At 43.8% G+C, this 17,093-nt stretch overlaps 1 protein-coding gene across 8 annotated transcripts in view; it reads left to right on the top strand.

Moving 5' to 3' along the window:
* The window catches only part of akap9 (A kinase (PRKA) anchor protein 9), a 133,631-nt gene that overhangs the window by 16,858 nt on the left and 99,680 nt on the right, over nucleotides 1-17,093 (top strand). For 7 of the 8 annotated variants that reach the window (XM_064983532.1, XM_064983538.1, XM_064983535.1 and 4 more), the window contains exons 2-8: nucleotides 6,182-6,454; nucleotides 9,446-9,490; nucleotides 10,073-10,132; nucleotides 11,153-11,302; nucleotides 11,908-12,063; nucleotides 12,602-12,799; nucleotides 13,062-16,106. In XM_064983532.1, coding sequence (XP_064839604.1) covers nucleotides 6,182-6,454; nucleotides 9,446-9,490; nucleotides 10,073-10,132; nucleotides 11,153-11,302; nucleotides 11,908-12,063; nucleotides 12,602-12,799; nucleotides 13,062-16,106 — 3,927 coding nt within the window. The remainder of the gene's footprint in view (nucleotides 1-6,181; nucleotides 6,455-9,445; nucleotides 9,491-10,072; nucleotides 10,133-11,152; nucleotides 11,303-11,907; nucleotides 12,064-12,601; nucleotides 12,800-13,061; nucleotides 16,107-17,093) is intronic. The other variant, XM_064983537.1, reaches the window with a different exon arrangement.

The raw sequence follows: 17,093 nt of genomic DNA, 5'->3' as shown, positions 1-17,093 counted from the left end.
ATTAGGAAGCAACACTGATTGACAATAAATTTCACATGCTGTTGTGCAAATGGAATAGACAGGTGGAAATTATAGGCAATTAGCAGGACACCCCCAATAAAGGAGTGGTTCTGCAGGTGGTGACCACAGACCACTTCTCAGTTCCTATGCTTCCTGGCTGATGTTTTGGTCAATTTTGAATGCTGGCGGTGCATTGACTCTAGTGGTAGCATGAGACGGAGTCTACAACCTACACAAGTGGCTCAGGTAGTGCAGCTCATCCAGGATGGGACATCAATGCGAGCTGTGTCAAGAAGGTTTGCTGTGTCTGTCAGCGTAGTGTCCAGAGTATGGAGGCGCAACCAGGAGACAGGCCAGTACATCAGGAGACGTGGAGGAGGCCGTAGGAGGGCAACAACCTATCAGCAGGACCGCTACCCCCGCATTTGTGCAAGGAGGAGCAGGAGGAGCACTGCCAGAGCCCTGCAAAATGACCTCCAGCAGGCCACAAATGTGCATGTGTCTGCTCAAACGGGCAGAAACAGACTCCATGAGGGTGGTATGAGGTCCCGACGTCTACAGGTGGGGGTTGTGCTTACAGCCCAACACCGTGCAGGACGTTTAGCATTTGCCAGAGAACACCAAGATTGGCAAATTCGCCACTGGCGCCCTGTGCTCTTCACAGATGAAATCAGGTTCACACTGAGCACATGTGACAGATGTGACAGAGTCTGGAGACGCCGTGGAGAACGTTCTGCTGCCTGCAACATCCTCCAGCATGACCGGTTTTGCGGTGGGTCAGTCATGGTGTGGGGTGGCATTTCTTTGGGTGGCTGCACAGCCCTCGTCAGAGGTAGCCTGACTGCCATTAGGTACCGAGATGAGATCCTCAGACCCCTTGTGAGACCATATGCTGGTGCGGTTGGCCCTGGGTTCGTCCTAATGCAAGACGATGCTAGACCTCATGTGGCTGGAGTGTTTCAGCAGTTCCTGCAAGAGGAAGGCATTGATGCTATGGACTGGCCCACCCGTTCCCCAGACCTGAATCCAATTGAGCACATCTGGGACATCATGTCTCGCTCCATCCACCATCACCATGTTGCACCACAGACTGTCCAGGAGTTGGCGGATGCTTTAGTCCAGGTCTGGGAGGAGATCCCTCAGGAGACCATCCGCCACCTCATCAGGAGCATGCCCAGGCATTGTAGGGAGGTCATACAGGCACGTGGAGGCCACACACACTACTGAGCCAAATTTTGACTTGTTTTAAGGACATTACATTATATTTGGATCAGCCTGTAGTGTGGTTTCCACTTTGATTTTGAGTGTGACTCCAAATCCAGACCTCCATGGGTTGATACATTTGATTTCCAATGATAATTATTGTGATTTTGTTGTCAGCACATTCAACTATGTAAAGAAAAATGTATTTTATAATATTTCATTCATTCATATCTAGGATGTGTTATTTTAGTGTTCCCTTTATTTTCTTTGAGCAGTGTATATATCTTGACCGTAAGTCATCTGTTCTTTCGACCTGTCGATTTGTCGAAATTTTGAAGAAAAAATATATATATATATATATTTTTTTGACATGGTTCTTATGTGTTTTAATAAAATCAACTATATGCATTGAGCTTGTCTGATGCTTTAAGCTTATGGTTTGATTAAATAAGACAAATGTCTTGAGGGCGCCAGAGATCTAGATATTCAGAATGAAAAGAAACTTAACCTGACCCAACTTTTCTCCTCCCGCTCCTGCTGGCTTTCACAGATTCTGCCTTTGCTCTCCTGACTTTGCCGCTAATAGGCTACACAAGGAGTCGGCAACCTTTCTCATGTGGAATGCCATTTTATCTTACCATTTCTACCAATCTGCGTGCCAGTTATGGTTTTCATATGCACATTTTCGTGAGTTTCATTTAATTTATAATAACGTCTTCATATCTCAAAATCATTGTCATGTGCTTCATCAAAATTGTAACCAAATGAAAATGATACAAACCTAAAAAGGAACTTCTATTGCCATTACCAACTATTTAAAAATAGCCTACATAAAGCCAACAAATAAAAACATTGCAGCCTGCAGGTAGAAAATATCCTGATTTTAAAAATAAATATCTTATAAATCACGTTGGCTACACATGGCCTGTCTGCTATCAACTATTAACTTGGGTCCGGCTTAAGCGTGCACTAGCAAACTTGCAACTTTGTGTAAAATATTCTGGGCCCTCATAGTTTCCTGTGCCAGTGAGCTCGGAACAGACACAGCTGTAGGCTATTTGCGCAGAGGATAAGAAGCAGTGCTTGAGTTGGCAGGAGTTTACCAGAGCTAACCATCGGCCCCTTAAATGTTATACTGCTAGAGCTCCTGTTCCTTTTATAGACAATTAGCTCAAAAGACTTGTGGAGCACCTGCACCTAAATATAAACAGTACCAGCACCCAAAATGGGTACCAGAACCTATTTCAGTCGAGCACTGATAAGAAGTAATCAGGTAGTCCTATTTTATGACATTTCCACTGGATCAGAGCATGACATTTTTCCCTTTCATGCTGAGTTGTTATCGAAAGGGAGAGAGCTGGAAAGATTTTTCAAACACGTTGAGGAACTATTGCCATTCTCAATGGATGTAGAGAGATACTTTGTGTGCTTGCTGTTTGAAGTGAAGAAAACATTGCTTTGAGAAGCTCCACAGGTCATTAGTGGTGGTGCGTTAAAGCCTATCAGAAACATCAAATGGGCACATTTGTAGGCCTATTTCAATGAGTGCTTGTCCTAACTCCTGACAGGAGTGCTCCAAACAAAAGACACTAACTAAATTGACAAAACTCGTAAATGGAATGAAATAAGCCTAAACTTGTTCCTCATAAGTGTAGCATAGGTTGTGCGCTCTGCAAAGATTGTGTCCATTCTGACAATAATAAGGGGAAGACTGGAATAATAATATTGAATGAATTAACAGAAATGACCATAACCAAATCAACAAACATTGTAGGTTAGGAATTAATTGTAAATGTACTGCTGGTGATATATGTAATGGGGAGTTGATATACACTAACAATCAAATGCAAACAATTCACACAAGGAAGTTATGAAACAATGAATGTGGACAAATTGGCGGGAGAGCACATTCTGGAGAGATTGTGTGCATCTGGGCGCATGGTCTTTCTGATGGCAGCATTTAATGTGATATGGCCTCAGCGGAAGTTAGGGCATTCATACTTCTTGTTCTTGCTGAGTGGTGCAGAGTTTTATCAAGGAAGTGAGTTTGTGCTTTCTGCAGGACCTACTGCCTCCACCTACCGTCAACCAATCACGACAATGCAGAGCTATACAGAGCCCTCTGCATTGTTCCAAAATTTGTGAGGTACATGGAGATGCAGGTCGGGAGGTTGATTTGGCCTCTGCTTGCCTCTAGAGGTTCCGCAATTGCAATACACCCTCCATATGGAGCCTCCAACCACATTTCCGGATCAAGTATTAATTGGATTTTAGTCTAGAGAGAGAGTGTATACATACATTACATAACATACATACAGTGGGGCAAAAACTTATTTTCCACCATAATTTGCAAATAAATTCATTAAAAATTCTACAATGTGATTTTTCTGTATTTTTTCCCTCATTTTGTCTGTCATAGTTCAAGTGTACCTATGACGATAAATTACAGGCCTCATCTTTTTAAGTGGGAGAACTTGCACAATTGGTGGCTGACTAAATACTTTTTTGCCCCACTGTACATAACATACATACACATAAGTACCAGTCAAAAGTTTGGACACACCTACTCATTCAAGGGTTTTTCTTTATTTTTACTATTTTCTAAATTGTAGAATAATAGTCAAGACCTCAAAACATAATATAACACATGGAATCATGTAGTCCCCAAAAAAGTGTTAAACAAATCAGAATATATTTTAGATTCTTCAAAGTAGCCATCCTTTGCCTTGATCACCTGGAATGCTTTTACAACTGTCTGGAAGGAGTTCCCATATATGTTGAGCACTTGTTGGCTGATTTTGTTTCACTCTGTGGTCCAACTCACCATCTCAAATTGGGTTGAGGTTGGGTGGAGGCCAGGTAATCTGATGCAGCAATCTGTCACTCTCCTTGGTTCAATAGACCTTACACAGCCTGGAGGTGTGTTTTGGGGCATTGTCCTGTTGAAAAACAAATGATAGTCCCACTAAGTGCAAACCAGACGGGATAAATCACACAGTGTCACAAGCAAAGCACCATCACACCACCTTCATGCTTCACTGTGGGAAACACACATGCAGAGATCATCCGTTCACCTACTCTGCGTCCAAAGACACAGCTGTATTTGTTGTAACAAAATAGCTCAAATTGGGACTCATCAGACCAAAGGACAGATATCCACTGGTCTTAATGTCCATTGCTTGTGTTTCTTGGCCCAAGCAAGTCTCTTCTTATTATTGGTATCCTTTAGTAGTTGTTTCTTTACAGCAATTTTACCATAAAGGCCTGATTCACGCAGTCTCCTCTGAACAGTTGATGTAGAGATGTCTGTTACTTGAGTTCTGAAGGATTTATTTGGGCTGCAATTTCTGAGGCTGGTAACTCTAATGAACTTTTCCTCGGCAGCAGAGAACTCTAGGTCTTCCTTCCCTGTGGCCGTCCTCATGAGAGCCATATTCATCATAGTGCTTGATGGTTTTTGGGATTGCATTTGAAGAAATTTCTTGAAATTTTCGGGATGGACTGACCTTCATGTCTTAAAGTAACGATGGGCCTGTCGTTTCTCTTTTGCTTATTTGAGCTGTTCTATCTATAATATGGACTTGGTCTTTTCCCAAATAGGGATATCTTCTGTATACCACCCCTGCCTTGTCAGAACACAACTGATTGGCTCAAACGCATTAAGGGAATAACTTCCACAAATTCACTGTTAATTCACTGTTAAATACCTGTTAATTGAAATGCATACCCGGTGACTATCTCATGAAGCTGGTTGAGAGAAGGCCAAGAGTGTGCAAAGCTGTCATCAAGGCAAAGGGTGGCTCTTTGAAGAATCTCAAATATAAAATATATTTGGATTTGTTTAATACTTGTTTGGTTATTACATGATTCCAGATGTGTTTTTTCATAGTTTCATAGTGTTTTTTCAAAGTCCTCACTATTATTCTACAATATAGGAAATGATCAAAAATAACTTGAATGAGTGGACAGACCTTCCAAACGTTTGCCTGGTAGTGTGTGTGTGTGTGAAATATATATGGTTAAATACAATTTATTTTACCCTTATTTTACCAGGTAAGTTGACTGAGAAAACATTTTCATTTACAGCAACCTGGGGAATAGTTACAGAGGAGTAGGATGAATAAACCAATTGTAAACTGGGGATCATTTAGATAATCCCAAAACCGCCATTCACTCAATTAGCGTTTGGCCATCTTTCGAGACTTTCATAGATGCAGACGTGTTCAACCTTGCCGAGCCAAACAGTTTTTCTTCCCTTTGTTCCTAAAGACATCACTTTGCACACTAATATTTAGGAAAGGGAGGATCATTTGAAACGGCAAAAGCTTTACAGTGGGTGAAAACTGCGGCTCATCCATACACCCAATTACCCATGCGTTTCAGTCATTAGATGTTTGATGTCTAGGAAGTAATTTACAAAAAAAAGGTCCTTTTTAATGGGTATTTAAAAGATCAGGGGGAGCCACAACAGGAAGCAAAATGTTGTTTATTAGGGGCCTATGTATGGCAAGGATTCACATTCGCATCGGAGGTTGATAGCTCCAGGACACACGCAATGTTTCACACCAGGTTTACCAAGTTATGTAGCACTACTGTAAGTATTATTCTGCTTTGCAATTTTTTTTACCCCCTGAATTTTTATTATTGAATTTGAGTATTAGTTGATTCTTGTGTAGGCCTACTCTTACAGAAAAGGCTAATTGAACTAATCATCAAAGATCATTTGAAGTTGATTGTGCTTGCTTTTTTGAAGGAATGTAAAGTGTAGCATTTAGCATAGCATTTAGCGTAGTTTGTTTTGGTAAATAGTCAGTGTTCAGTGTAGCATAGCATCTGGCCTTAAACCTAGAATTTAGCCAAGTTTGTTGGACTGCCTCTTAAACAGCGCAGACACACTGTAATCTCTGTATTTAACCTCACTGACCCTGCCTTGCCTTTTTGTCTGTCCTTCTTCCCTGTTCTCCCTGTGTGACCCCAGTTGGCTGAGTACCGGCAGAGGAAAGCTTATGCAGACAGACAGAAGAAGCAGAAGAAGAAAAAGAGGAGAGAAACAGACGACGACCCAGATGGAGCGGGGAGAGGGGAGGCCGAGCAGGAGTTGGATCAGTCGGTAGGGGAAGAGGTGTCGGGGAATAGGGGGGTGGTAGGAGGAGGAAGAGGTGAACCGGACCCCCCCACCACAGAGTTTACCTTCGCTAGGACCCTGCGTTGTGGTGAGCCGGTCAAACACGACCAGACGTACACCGTAGAGGTAAGGCCAAAAACCACTGGACCATCCCTAACAATTAATTGCCCATTTTAATTGAGATTCTCCTAGCGTGCAGCCTTGCTTGATTTGTTGAGTCTGAGTTGAATAGACTAGAGAAGAAACTGGCTAGATTCAGTAGTGTGTAAAGGGATGAGAACTCGTACTTCTCCTGGCCCTGAAATGACATTTTATTAAAATGATATTGGTCTTCTGTGCTGAATTTCTCTACTTGATCCTAGACAGGGTGAACTGATTGAGCTAATTAACCGCTCAAGACCTAGATTAGTTGAATCATGTACGTTAGTGCTATGATCTTTCTTTTGCTGATACTATGGTAGAGAAGTATTGTAAGCAGTATTGGCCCGATATTTCTGTGGCTTCCTGTATTGTCCAATACTGATCACCTAGTAAAATATCATGGTAACTTCAAACACAAATATGAATTAATGCTAAATATACTATTTTATTTCTAAAGCATTTCTACAGTTTTAAGGTGCACATTTTTGTTGCTTGGCTTGAAAAAGTATGAAAATCTATACACTCACTACTGTAAGATGCTCCGGATAGAGTGTCTGCTAAATTACTAAAATATCAATGTTAAATAGAATATTACAGTAGATAAATAAAAATGCAAAATGTAGTGGTCCAAACATGACATAAAAATGTTTTGGTTATCACGTATACAGAGATATTCAATGACGTAGACCCTGATAAGCGATTCACATTTTGTTGCGTCAAAGCCATTGTCTGAATCCATTTGAGCAGATATCAAACAACAGTCCCCTGAAGTAACCTATGCAGTTGCCATGAGCTACTTTTGTGAGTGCCGATTTTCAATGGTTCAATATTAAACAGTGGAGTAGCCAATAAGTGTCCCTGTAAGCATTTGTTTTTAATGCTTCATTGCAAGCTCGCTCAATCAATCTCTCCCTCTTTCACATGACCGCCTTAGTCTGCCGTTATTAATCTAACTCGGCTCGCCGTTACGTCGTCAATGTGAAATATTTAATGCGTTTCACAGACAATCGGGAAGCCCCTCACAACCTTGAGCTTATCCGCAGGTTTCGAACAAGGTGCATGTACCATGCCACCCCCAATTCCGCACTCCACCTACGCCGAACAATGCAAACTCCCCTTTCCTCCCTCCCTTCTGTTCTTTTGTAGCACTTGTGTCACGAACAGCATTAATAGTTTTCATTCCCTCTGTTGCTGAAAAACCACACCACATTTTTTCCTCCCCTTGTCGCCCGAATGTGACTGGGAAATGATGGGTTGCCATGGCAACATACATTTGCCTTTAAACAGGTTGAGCCGCCTCATTGTAGTGTTGGTGAGCTTCGTGGCCTTGTAGCACAAAACGGACCCGGAGGTGATTGAATAGAGTGGCTGCTGCCGGTCTTTTCTTTTGGTGGTCAGTATTCTTGAGGTATAGCTCAGCACTTTTTCCATCGTGACTACTGTATTTCTGTCGGCATGCAGACATTTTGAACAGCACCGTGCCTAACTGTTTGTCACGAATTGCCACTTCTATCATTTTAATGATAAAATGTTCATAGGTCCAAGGTACTCATGAGTTTGGACTCATGCCGTTGAATTCGGACTCATCTGAATCCATATTTGTAATAATGAGACTGATAAACGGTTCAAACATTTAGTTGACACTTTTACATTTTTTTGTCTGTCTTCTCACAATTTGTTTTCATACCCAAGACAAAGGGTGTAATTGGCCCAGGGCGCACCATTGAATTAACACAGACGCTCCTAGTAGCCATGCAACTTCCCTTGCAGTGAGGGGTTGCTGTGGAAACACCAGCTTCAAAGTGTTCCCCTCCAGAGCACTTGTATAGATAGATGGCTTCATAGAGATCTGTGTGAGCACTAACCTGTTGTATTGTCTCTCACCTGCGCATATCTTAAACAGATGAACCGCATTTCCCATCTGACACAAGTGGTATAATAGAGGCTGATAATCTGATGTTTTGACGTCCTGATACAGTCAAATCCATGATAAGCTGCTTGGCTATCTCATATTCACGTTTCCGATTTCATAATTGTCAAGTGATAGGCCTAACCTAGATAAATGTTATTCCAATCCCCCACAGGATCTTGGACATGTGATTTCTTAAAGAGAAGTGTCAAATTGTTCACGTTTCATGCTTGCAAAAAAATGACATCTAGTGTTGCTACTAAGCTACATCCAATGCCGTTTCCTATTCTACCTTCCCTAGAATCACCAGAATTCAACAAGCAGTCCAAGCAATATAGGCTAGACTGTTGCCGATACCAAAGCCATTCTCGATCCTCAATGAAAAGGAACTATTGGCCTAATGTGCCATTTAACTCGGACAATAAAACCTCTCATTTAATTTCTCCTCGTCTTGCCCCATAGTGTTCTAACTTTTTATCTTGTTAAAGTGAAATTAGCCCCTTTATAGAATAGGCTCTAAAGATCTGTCATTATTCAATTGAATAAAAAGTAGGTTGCGCCCCGTAATTGAATGTGGCACAGCATGCTTCCAAAATGCCCCATTGGATCATGGTCAAAGGGGCAGACAGCATTTGACATCGCCATTATTGACTTATTGTTCTCCAGAAACTGACCAGAACTTGCCACACAAAGACCGAATGGAAATGAGAGAACAATAGGCTTGTCATATCATGAACTGCTCCCCCAGAATGTCCCTCTCTCACTGTACTTTCGCTCTTGAAGTAGTGGGACTGTCAAGCAGAATACTAACTGTGCACACAATGTTGACCTAGGATGGGCTTGTTTTAGCTAAAACTGCTGACTCATGTAGTTATGGTCCTTCAGTTTTAATGCACTTTCAAGCTTTGTTTTTCCTTCTTCTTGTTGTATTGTAATGCAATCCACTCTGCTCCTCTGGTGGGGCTGTGTTTGTGTGGGCCACTTGTTCTGGTGACACACGGTGGGCCTATTATGGTGAGTCGCCCCATGCAGGGTCTGATGAATCCTCCTGTTGTTTCCTATCGCAGCCAGATAGTGAAGTGTCCACCACAGCCGAAGACTACTCCTCCGAGGTGAGTTACTTTTGTCATAGTTTACAACAAACAGAGAACACTCTTTTTATTGGTGTTAATATACTGTTCTTGTAGGGATAGTTCACCTAAATTGCAAAATGTCTTATTTGTTTCCTCATCTTAAGTATTTGGTTCAGATTTGACAAAGGGTAAGCTGACCATAGATCTGTTACTGAGGGCTTCTGCTATTGAAGATTAGTGTTACGGTTTGGGGCTTAGGTCCTGCCTTTTCCCAGGTTTCCTCTTGGAACAGACCACGTGACTCGGCTAGCTTGTTGCCAGGCACTCTCAGCTCTCCGAGTCTCCTTCTGTCATTTATCTGAACTTGACAAGTCAAAGTAGTCATGCCGCACCTCTCACCTCCCCCTCTTCTACATGGCCGCCATTAAAAGCTCTGCCTCTGACACCGAGTTTAATGGTTTGAAGAAGGCGGCAGTCGTTACATTAAGTCTGACATGTACGACAGAACCAAAATACCACATTTAATTACATCCTTCACTCTGTGCTTTGTACATGATTGAACAATGGGAAGCTGAACCAAGAAATCCTCCTGCTTTACCAAACAGTATTGTGAATTAACAGGTGAATGGCTGCCTTGAGATGACCGAGATCCCAATGGAGACTTCCAAAGAGTTTATCTGGGTACAGTACGACAATTGACTAGACAACGAGCCACTTTTTTTGTTAACAAGCCAACTCACCTCTGCACTGACTGTACTCTTTTTTTTTTTAATGTAACATGTTTTCTCTGTCTCCGCACTGCATTCTGACCTCCTAACCCTGAGATTTTCCTCAGACTAACTCACTAACCAAGTCCCTTTTATTCTCTGCTTCTGGGATCCTCAACTTGTTTAGTGGTTTTAATTTGAAGGCGAAGGACTGCAGAGCAGCAACAGCAGCATTGTCGGCGGGCTGCTGCTGTCATCCTTTAACTTCCACTCCCCAGTTTAACAGCAGGGATAGAGAGTAGGGAAATTGACATTTCAGAGGTGCAAATTACTCTGAAAGTCAGAAGAGAAAGAGGAAAACAGGGAGGAAGAGAAGTAGAAAAAGAGGGATTGGGGACGGAGTGGTGAAGTGGCTAGAGAAGGGGGCGTTGGATAATTATACAAGAGCTGCTCATTTGCTAAATCACGCGTAATCTTGCCATTTTCAGGTAGGAAGAGCGAGGGATGGTGAGAAAGAGGGGTTAGAGGCTGAGAAAAACAGCAAATTAAGTGATTGACTGTGTGATTTTGTTTGAGTTAAGAAGTTAAAACCATTCTGAGAACGAAAAGAACTAGGTAGAAAGAAAATGGGAAGTGTGACAGATAAGGTAACAGTAGTGAAATACAGAGCTAATGCGAAAGAGGGAACCATTGCCAGCACTATGCTCTTTAATGGCTGGCAGTTCTTTGGCAGTTTTGATGTTTACCAGTAAATGTATATAATTCCCCTCAGTTCTGTGACGGCCTTGGATGCTAACTAATTGCTTCAGTGGTGGTTTTTGAGATGAGCTATTTGCTAAGCTAGCTAACATTTTGCCCTCAGTTCTGTGGAAGTCTTGGATCCTAATTTTTGCAAAGCAAGCTACAGGTACCATTTCCCCCCTCTGTTCTGTGGCTATTTTGGATGTTAGATTACTTCTCATCTAGCCATTGTCACCCCCCACACACACGACAGGAGGAAGTGGACCCTGTGCAGCAGGAGGCGAGGGGCGGAAGGGTACAGGTCATGGAGGAAGAGCTGGCTGCCAAGACTCTGGTGGTGGAGGAGCTGAGCCGACAGCTGGAGGAATTTAGAGCGGCCTTCGGCACAGAGGGGGTGCAACAGGTAATGTGCTATGTGCGCTCTGTGTATGTATGAAGGAATTCAAATTGGTAGTTAAAGAAAAAAGTAAATAACCCGCTTCCCTGTTAACTGCAAAAGTTCATATAACATTAAAAATGTTTGAGTCTAATCCATCAAGCAGATTGCATAAGGGGTTGGCCTTGCTTAGCCCACGCTGCTGGGCTGACCTTTGGTTGAGGATGCAGCTTAGAAATGGTTAGGGTAGCGAAGTTATTAGCAATATGAGAGCTCTCTTATGTTCTGATATTCAGAATACTACTCAAATATATGAGAGAACTCTGTAAATATCAAGTGAAATATATCACACATATAACGTGCATATAAACTATTGTTGGTATTTCCCTTTTCAATGGAATACATCATTTTTCTCGTTTGGTTTAAAAACATTGATCTGTGATTGTATTACCACCCATACTCCTTTACCCTCAAATATCCCAAACTATCTTACTTCCATTGTTGAGACCACACTTTGTCTTTGTCAAAGTCAAGCCAGTGTACGATTTTCTTTCTCATAGTAAAGTGTGACTTGTGAATCACTGACGTTGATTATGCAAGGTATACACAATGTACTCTTTTTGATCCTCCAGCTGCAGGACTTCGAGGCTGCCTTGAAGCAGCGCGACGGCATCATCACACAACTCACAGCCAATCTGCAGCAGTCTCGCAAAGAGAAGGATGAGGTCATGAGGGAGTTCCTGGAGATGACTGAGCAGAGCCAGAAACTGCACATTCAATTCCAGCAGGTAAGACATTCTTGCATAGGCTATAACACTACCCTATAACATATTATCCCATCCTAGTCTATAATATAGTAAGAAAAATACATTAGGCAGGTGAGGTAGAATCCCATGACAAGCGTAGGGTGAGACTAGAATAAAAAATACAAGAAAAGAGTTGTAACTTTCCCATAATTCCCAGGTTTTCCAGAGAACTTGGTTGGAAGATTCCCATAAACGGGTGTGAAAAAGCAGGAAATCTGGGTATCCACCATCTGGAATTTCTGGACAACCTGGGAATTTTGGGAAAGTTACAGGAATTTTCCAACCCTAGGTTAGACATACCTGTACCAGTCCTATTATATCGTATTTTTCCTATGTCATCTTATTGTCTCGGAAGCTTTTCCCTGCTCTATCAACATTTTCATATATTTTATTACCGTCCTAATAATTATACAACAGAAGAGCGTCTGCCAAATGACTTAAATGTAAATGTAAATGTGGTGGTGATGTTGTTTTCTGTCATTTCCACGGGAACATGAACGCCCTCTGGTTTCATTGACAGCTGCAGGCAGGTGAGACGCTGAGGAACACCAGCCACAGCAGCACAGCGCAGGACCTCCTGCAGGCCAAGCAGCAGCTTGTCCAATACCAGCAGCAGCTGGAGGAGATGGACGGCCAGGTCAGAGGGCACCATGAGTTGAGCAAGGAGCAGCTCCTGCAGAACAGCCAGCTCCAGCACCGGCTCAAGGAGGCTGAGATGGTGAGGCGGCTGCCTAGTTGGTGTTAGTCAGTGCCTGTCATTCATGTGAAAACGTCTGCTTGTATTGATCTATTTAATGGATCTGTTTTAAAGGTGGTTGATTACCAGGTGTGTTTTAAAATCTGATTTAGATGTCCTAGTATTACTACCTTACAACAACACAATTTAGTTTAAAGGCTGTTTGTAGAAATATTTCAGCCGTTTAAATATGAGGCTTTAATTACATTTTACATTTATGTCTAATAATTACTTTTCCTCATAGGTGGAAAGAAGAACAGAAGAGTCATTTGCACAAAGGTTAAATGAGAAAGACCTGTTGATTGCTAAACAGGAGAGAATTATGGCAGAGCATGAGCGTTCCCTAATGCAACTTAGAAAAGATCTCACACATGTGGGCAGAGGGGCTGAGGAGTCACTTGCCCAAAGGGTAAATGAAAAAGACCTGCTGATTTCGGAGCAAACTGCAATAATAACAGAACACGAGCGTACACTGACCATGCTCAAGGTGGAGCTTGCACAGGTGGGAAGAATGACTGAGGAGACTTTTGCACAAAAGTTGAACGAGAAAGAACTGCTGATCGCTGAGCAAGAAAGAGTCATGTCAGAACATGACTCCTCCCTCCACCAGTTAAAGGATGAGTTGACGGCCTCTGAGAAATGCTTAAATGACCTCAACCAGCAAATTACCGCAAAGACCCAAGAGCTGGAGAGCTGTAAGAGTAACTTGTATAACTGTAAGAAGGACTTAGAGAGCACTACGAATCAGTTGAATAGCTGTAGGGTTGAGCTGGAGGGCAGTAAGGGTGAGTTGTGTAACTGTAGGATTGAGCTGGAGAGCAGTAAGGGTGAGCTGGATAGCTTTAGATTTGAGCTGGAGAGCAGTAAGGGTGAGTTGGTTAGTTGTAGGGTTGAGCTGGAGAGCAGTAAGGGTGAGCTTGAGAGCTGTAGGGTTGAGCTGGAGTCCTGCAGGGGCGAACTCTCAGCCTCCAGGCAGAAGGAGCGGATGTCCTCCAGCGAGATTCAGCAGCTGATGGGTACCGTGGAAGACCTCCAGAAGCGATACCACCAGGGCAGCCTGTCAGAGTGTGACACCCTCCAGAGGATGGAGGAGGACTCAGCCCGCAGGCTGGATCATCTTAGGACGGAGCTAGACGAGATGTACGGTGGGCAGATAGTCCAGATGAAGCAGGAGCTTCGCTTGCAGCACTCTGCGGCTCTGGAGCGGGTCACGGCGCAGCATCACAAGGAGCTAGAGCTTCTGAAATCCCAGCAATCCGTGACCAGACCTAGTCCCGAGGTGGTGATCGAGCTCACGGGCAAGATCGTAGTGCTTCAGCAGAGGCTCGAAGAGGCCCAGGTGCTCCGTGAGAAGACCAGACAGGAGCTGTCCCAAGTGGCACAGGAGAAGCTCAACCTCCAGGGTCAGGTGGTTGACCACCTCCATGACCTCCGCTCAGCCCGGTCCAAGGTGGAGCAGGCCTCCCAGAACATCACTGTCCGTGAGAGTCTTCAGGGCGAGCTGCAGCTCCTCCAGGAAACCATCGATGACCTGAAGGCCCAGCTAGCCACCGCTGCGGAGTCGGCAGTAGAGATCGAGGCCAAGCATGAGTCGGAGACAACCAACTACAAGATCAAACTGGAGATGATGGAGCGGGAGAAGGACGCAGTGCTGGACCGCATGGCTGAGTCACAGGAGGCAGAACTGGAGAGGCTGAGGACACAGCTCCTCTTCAGCCACGAGGAGGAGCTCATTCTCCTTCGGGAGGACCTCCGTAGGGAGAGCCAGCTCAACACCGAGAATCTCCTTAACGAGGCGTCCATCCGGCACGGCCAAGCTCTGGAGGAGTTGCGAAACACGTACAAGGACGAGCGGGATGAGCTGTTGCACCAAATCTTTGCACTGAAAGATGACTTGAAGATGGCGCTGCACAGCTCGAAAGCTGAAGAGCTGGTGGTGCAACTCAAGGATGTTCAAGTTGAGGAATTGAGAAAGGGTGGAGAAGAAAGTGTCAGAATGGAGAGGGAAATCCAAATGCTGCTGAAAAAGAACGAGCTGCTAGAAAACCAGTCCAAAGAGCAAGAAAAGAGCTGGGACAATAAATGGAGGAAGCAGGAATCTGAAAAGAGGATTTTGATGGAAACCAACAACGCCATGAAAGAGGAAGTGGAGTCCAAAATGGAAAAAATCCAATCCTTCATGATAGAAAATGAACAAAAGCAGAGACAAGTAGTGGAGTTGCAAGAGGAGATTGAAAAGCAGAGGAATACTTTCTCTTTTGCAGAAAAGAACTTTGAGGTGAACTATCAGGAGCTCAAGGAAGAGTACATGTGCCTTGTTGAGGTAAAGGCGCAGTTGGAGGAGAGGATTCTCAAGGAGACACTTGTGTATGAGTCTAAACTCGCTAGCCTCCAGTCGCAGATTCAGGAGCTGAGGGAGAACAAGGAAACTAACAAAATGGAGGACAAGTCCAAAGACAACTGCGGTGCGTCGATAGAAAAATACACTACTGAGCTGACGGAGAAGCTGAAGGTAGCTCTGGCAGAGAAGGAGGAACTGGCTATGAGGCTGTCTAAAGTTACCGAGCAGCTGACTGTTACAGAAGGTGAATTGGATGAGCTGGAAGGAGAGCTGAGTCAGGTCAGGAGAGAAAACAAGGAGGTAATCGCCCAAAATGAAAACCTGGTGGAAGAGCTTGAAAGAGAGCGGGAGACTCTGAAGGAGGGAAAGGGAGAGATAGAACTGCAGAGAGAGGAGGGAGGGAGAGCTGCTCAGAGCCAAGCGAAGCTCCAACAGAGAGGGCAGCCTGTTCAGTCTGCAGCTCCAGCTTGCTCCATCGAGGATCATCACCTCCAAATCGAATCTCTCCAAGGGGAGGTAGTGGTTCTCCCCTCCTCCTTACAGGCCGCCGAAATAGAGCGAGACCGCCTCCGACACACCCCGGAGGCTTGGCACCAGAGCCAAACGCTAACTCTATCTGCAGCCCCATCTCAGGTCTCAACTGTTGGAGAGGGACCTGTTGAGTGTAGCTCCGCTTTGGAGCCTTCAGCCTCTGGGTCACACAGGCGCAAGACACAGCAGCGACGAGGAAAGAAGAAGCGCCAGAGCTCTGCCCAGACAAAAGAGAAGAGGGAGAAGGAGGAGGTGGCGGAGAGGAACAAAGCTGGAGGTGCTACTGCTGCAGCAGAGTGGGAGGCACGGGCTCGGATGGAGAGCCAGGTTCCGTCGATCTCGCAGCAGAGGACCGGGAAAGATGACGCCACAGACGGGTACCACGGTGACGGAGAGAGAGACTGCGTTGGGAAGCAGGTAGGCATTCACACACAGCTGCTGCTGCAGTCTCTTAGCTGGAATAGCCCCCGCTATGGAAACGATAATTGCCATGCCTTTTATTTTTTCCTCTTTCACTCTCTCGCTCTCTCAATCCCTGCATTTTCAGAAGTCTGAAATTATCTTTCTGATTGAGCTGTTAAAATGTTTAATAGAGTATTTTCATTTTGGTCTTATGTTAATGCACTAATTGACTATTGTTGAAATAACCAGCAAACAATTGATCATGATCATAACCAGTACTATGTAACGATGTATCATTACTCCCTTGTTAAATCTTACAACTGTTGATCATTACTCGATGCAGGTGAATGGAATGTGTGTTCATACACTACATAGACTGAATTGAAGGCTTTTTAAAAAACCTGGCTGAGGTGAGGTTTGCCTGTTTAGCACTGAACAGTTGATGACTGATGGGCTTGATTACAAAGTGCCCGACAGAGGCTGGCTCTCATAGGCAGTGAATAACAGAAGTACATCCTTCGGTAAAAATATTCAATATTTTGTCTTTGATTGTCAGGCCACGCATACCACTCATTTTAAAGCAGGAGAGGCTGAATGGGAGGTATCAATTGGATCAATGCACAGAGATTCTGAAGACTGTAGGAGAGGCTGTTGCATGAACACACAGAGCATTTAAATTATTAAGTTGAAATCACCATTAAGCTTTACTCAAGCAGTTATATAAGAATTATAATCAGTCTTCATTGACTAGGCTCTTATCTTCAAAGCTAAAACGAGTCATGAAAAGACGTATGTTGTTATCTCTCATGAATATCCTTTTCTAGCTAAGGAACGTCTTTGCTTTTATGTAGAGAAACGTATACATTATAGTTTCTTTCCGTTCTGCAGGGAGTAAGTGCTCAAAGTTGAGAAGCCATTTTCTGTCATTGCCAGTACCAGTCAGGTTTTGACACCTACTCATTCAAGGGTTTTTCTTTATTTTTACATTTTTAACATTGTAGA

The sequence above is a fragment of the Oncorhynchus masou genome, chromosome 13 (genome assembly GCF_036934945.1).
Source record: "Oncorhynchus masou masou isolate Uvic2021 chromosome 13, UVic_Omas_1.1, whole genome shotgun sequence".
In the NCBI taxonomy this organism is placed as follows: domain Eukaryota; kingdom Metazoa; phylum Chordata; class Actinopteri; order Salmoniformes; family Salmonidae; genus Oncorhynchus; species Oncorhynchus masou.
Note: the sequence above shows the minus strand (reverse complement) of the source record. Positions and strands in the feature narration are given on the sequence as shown.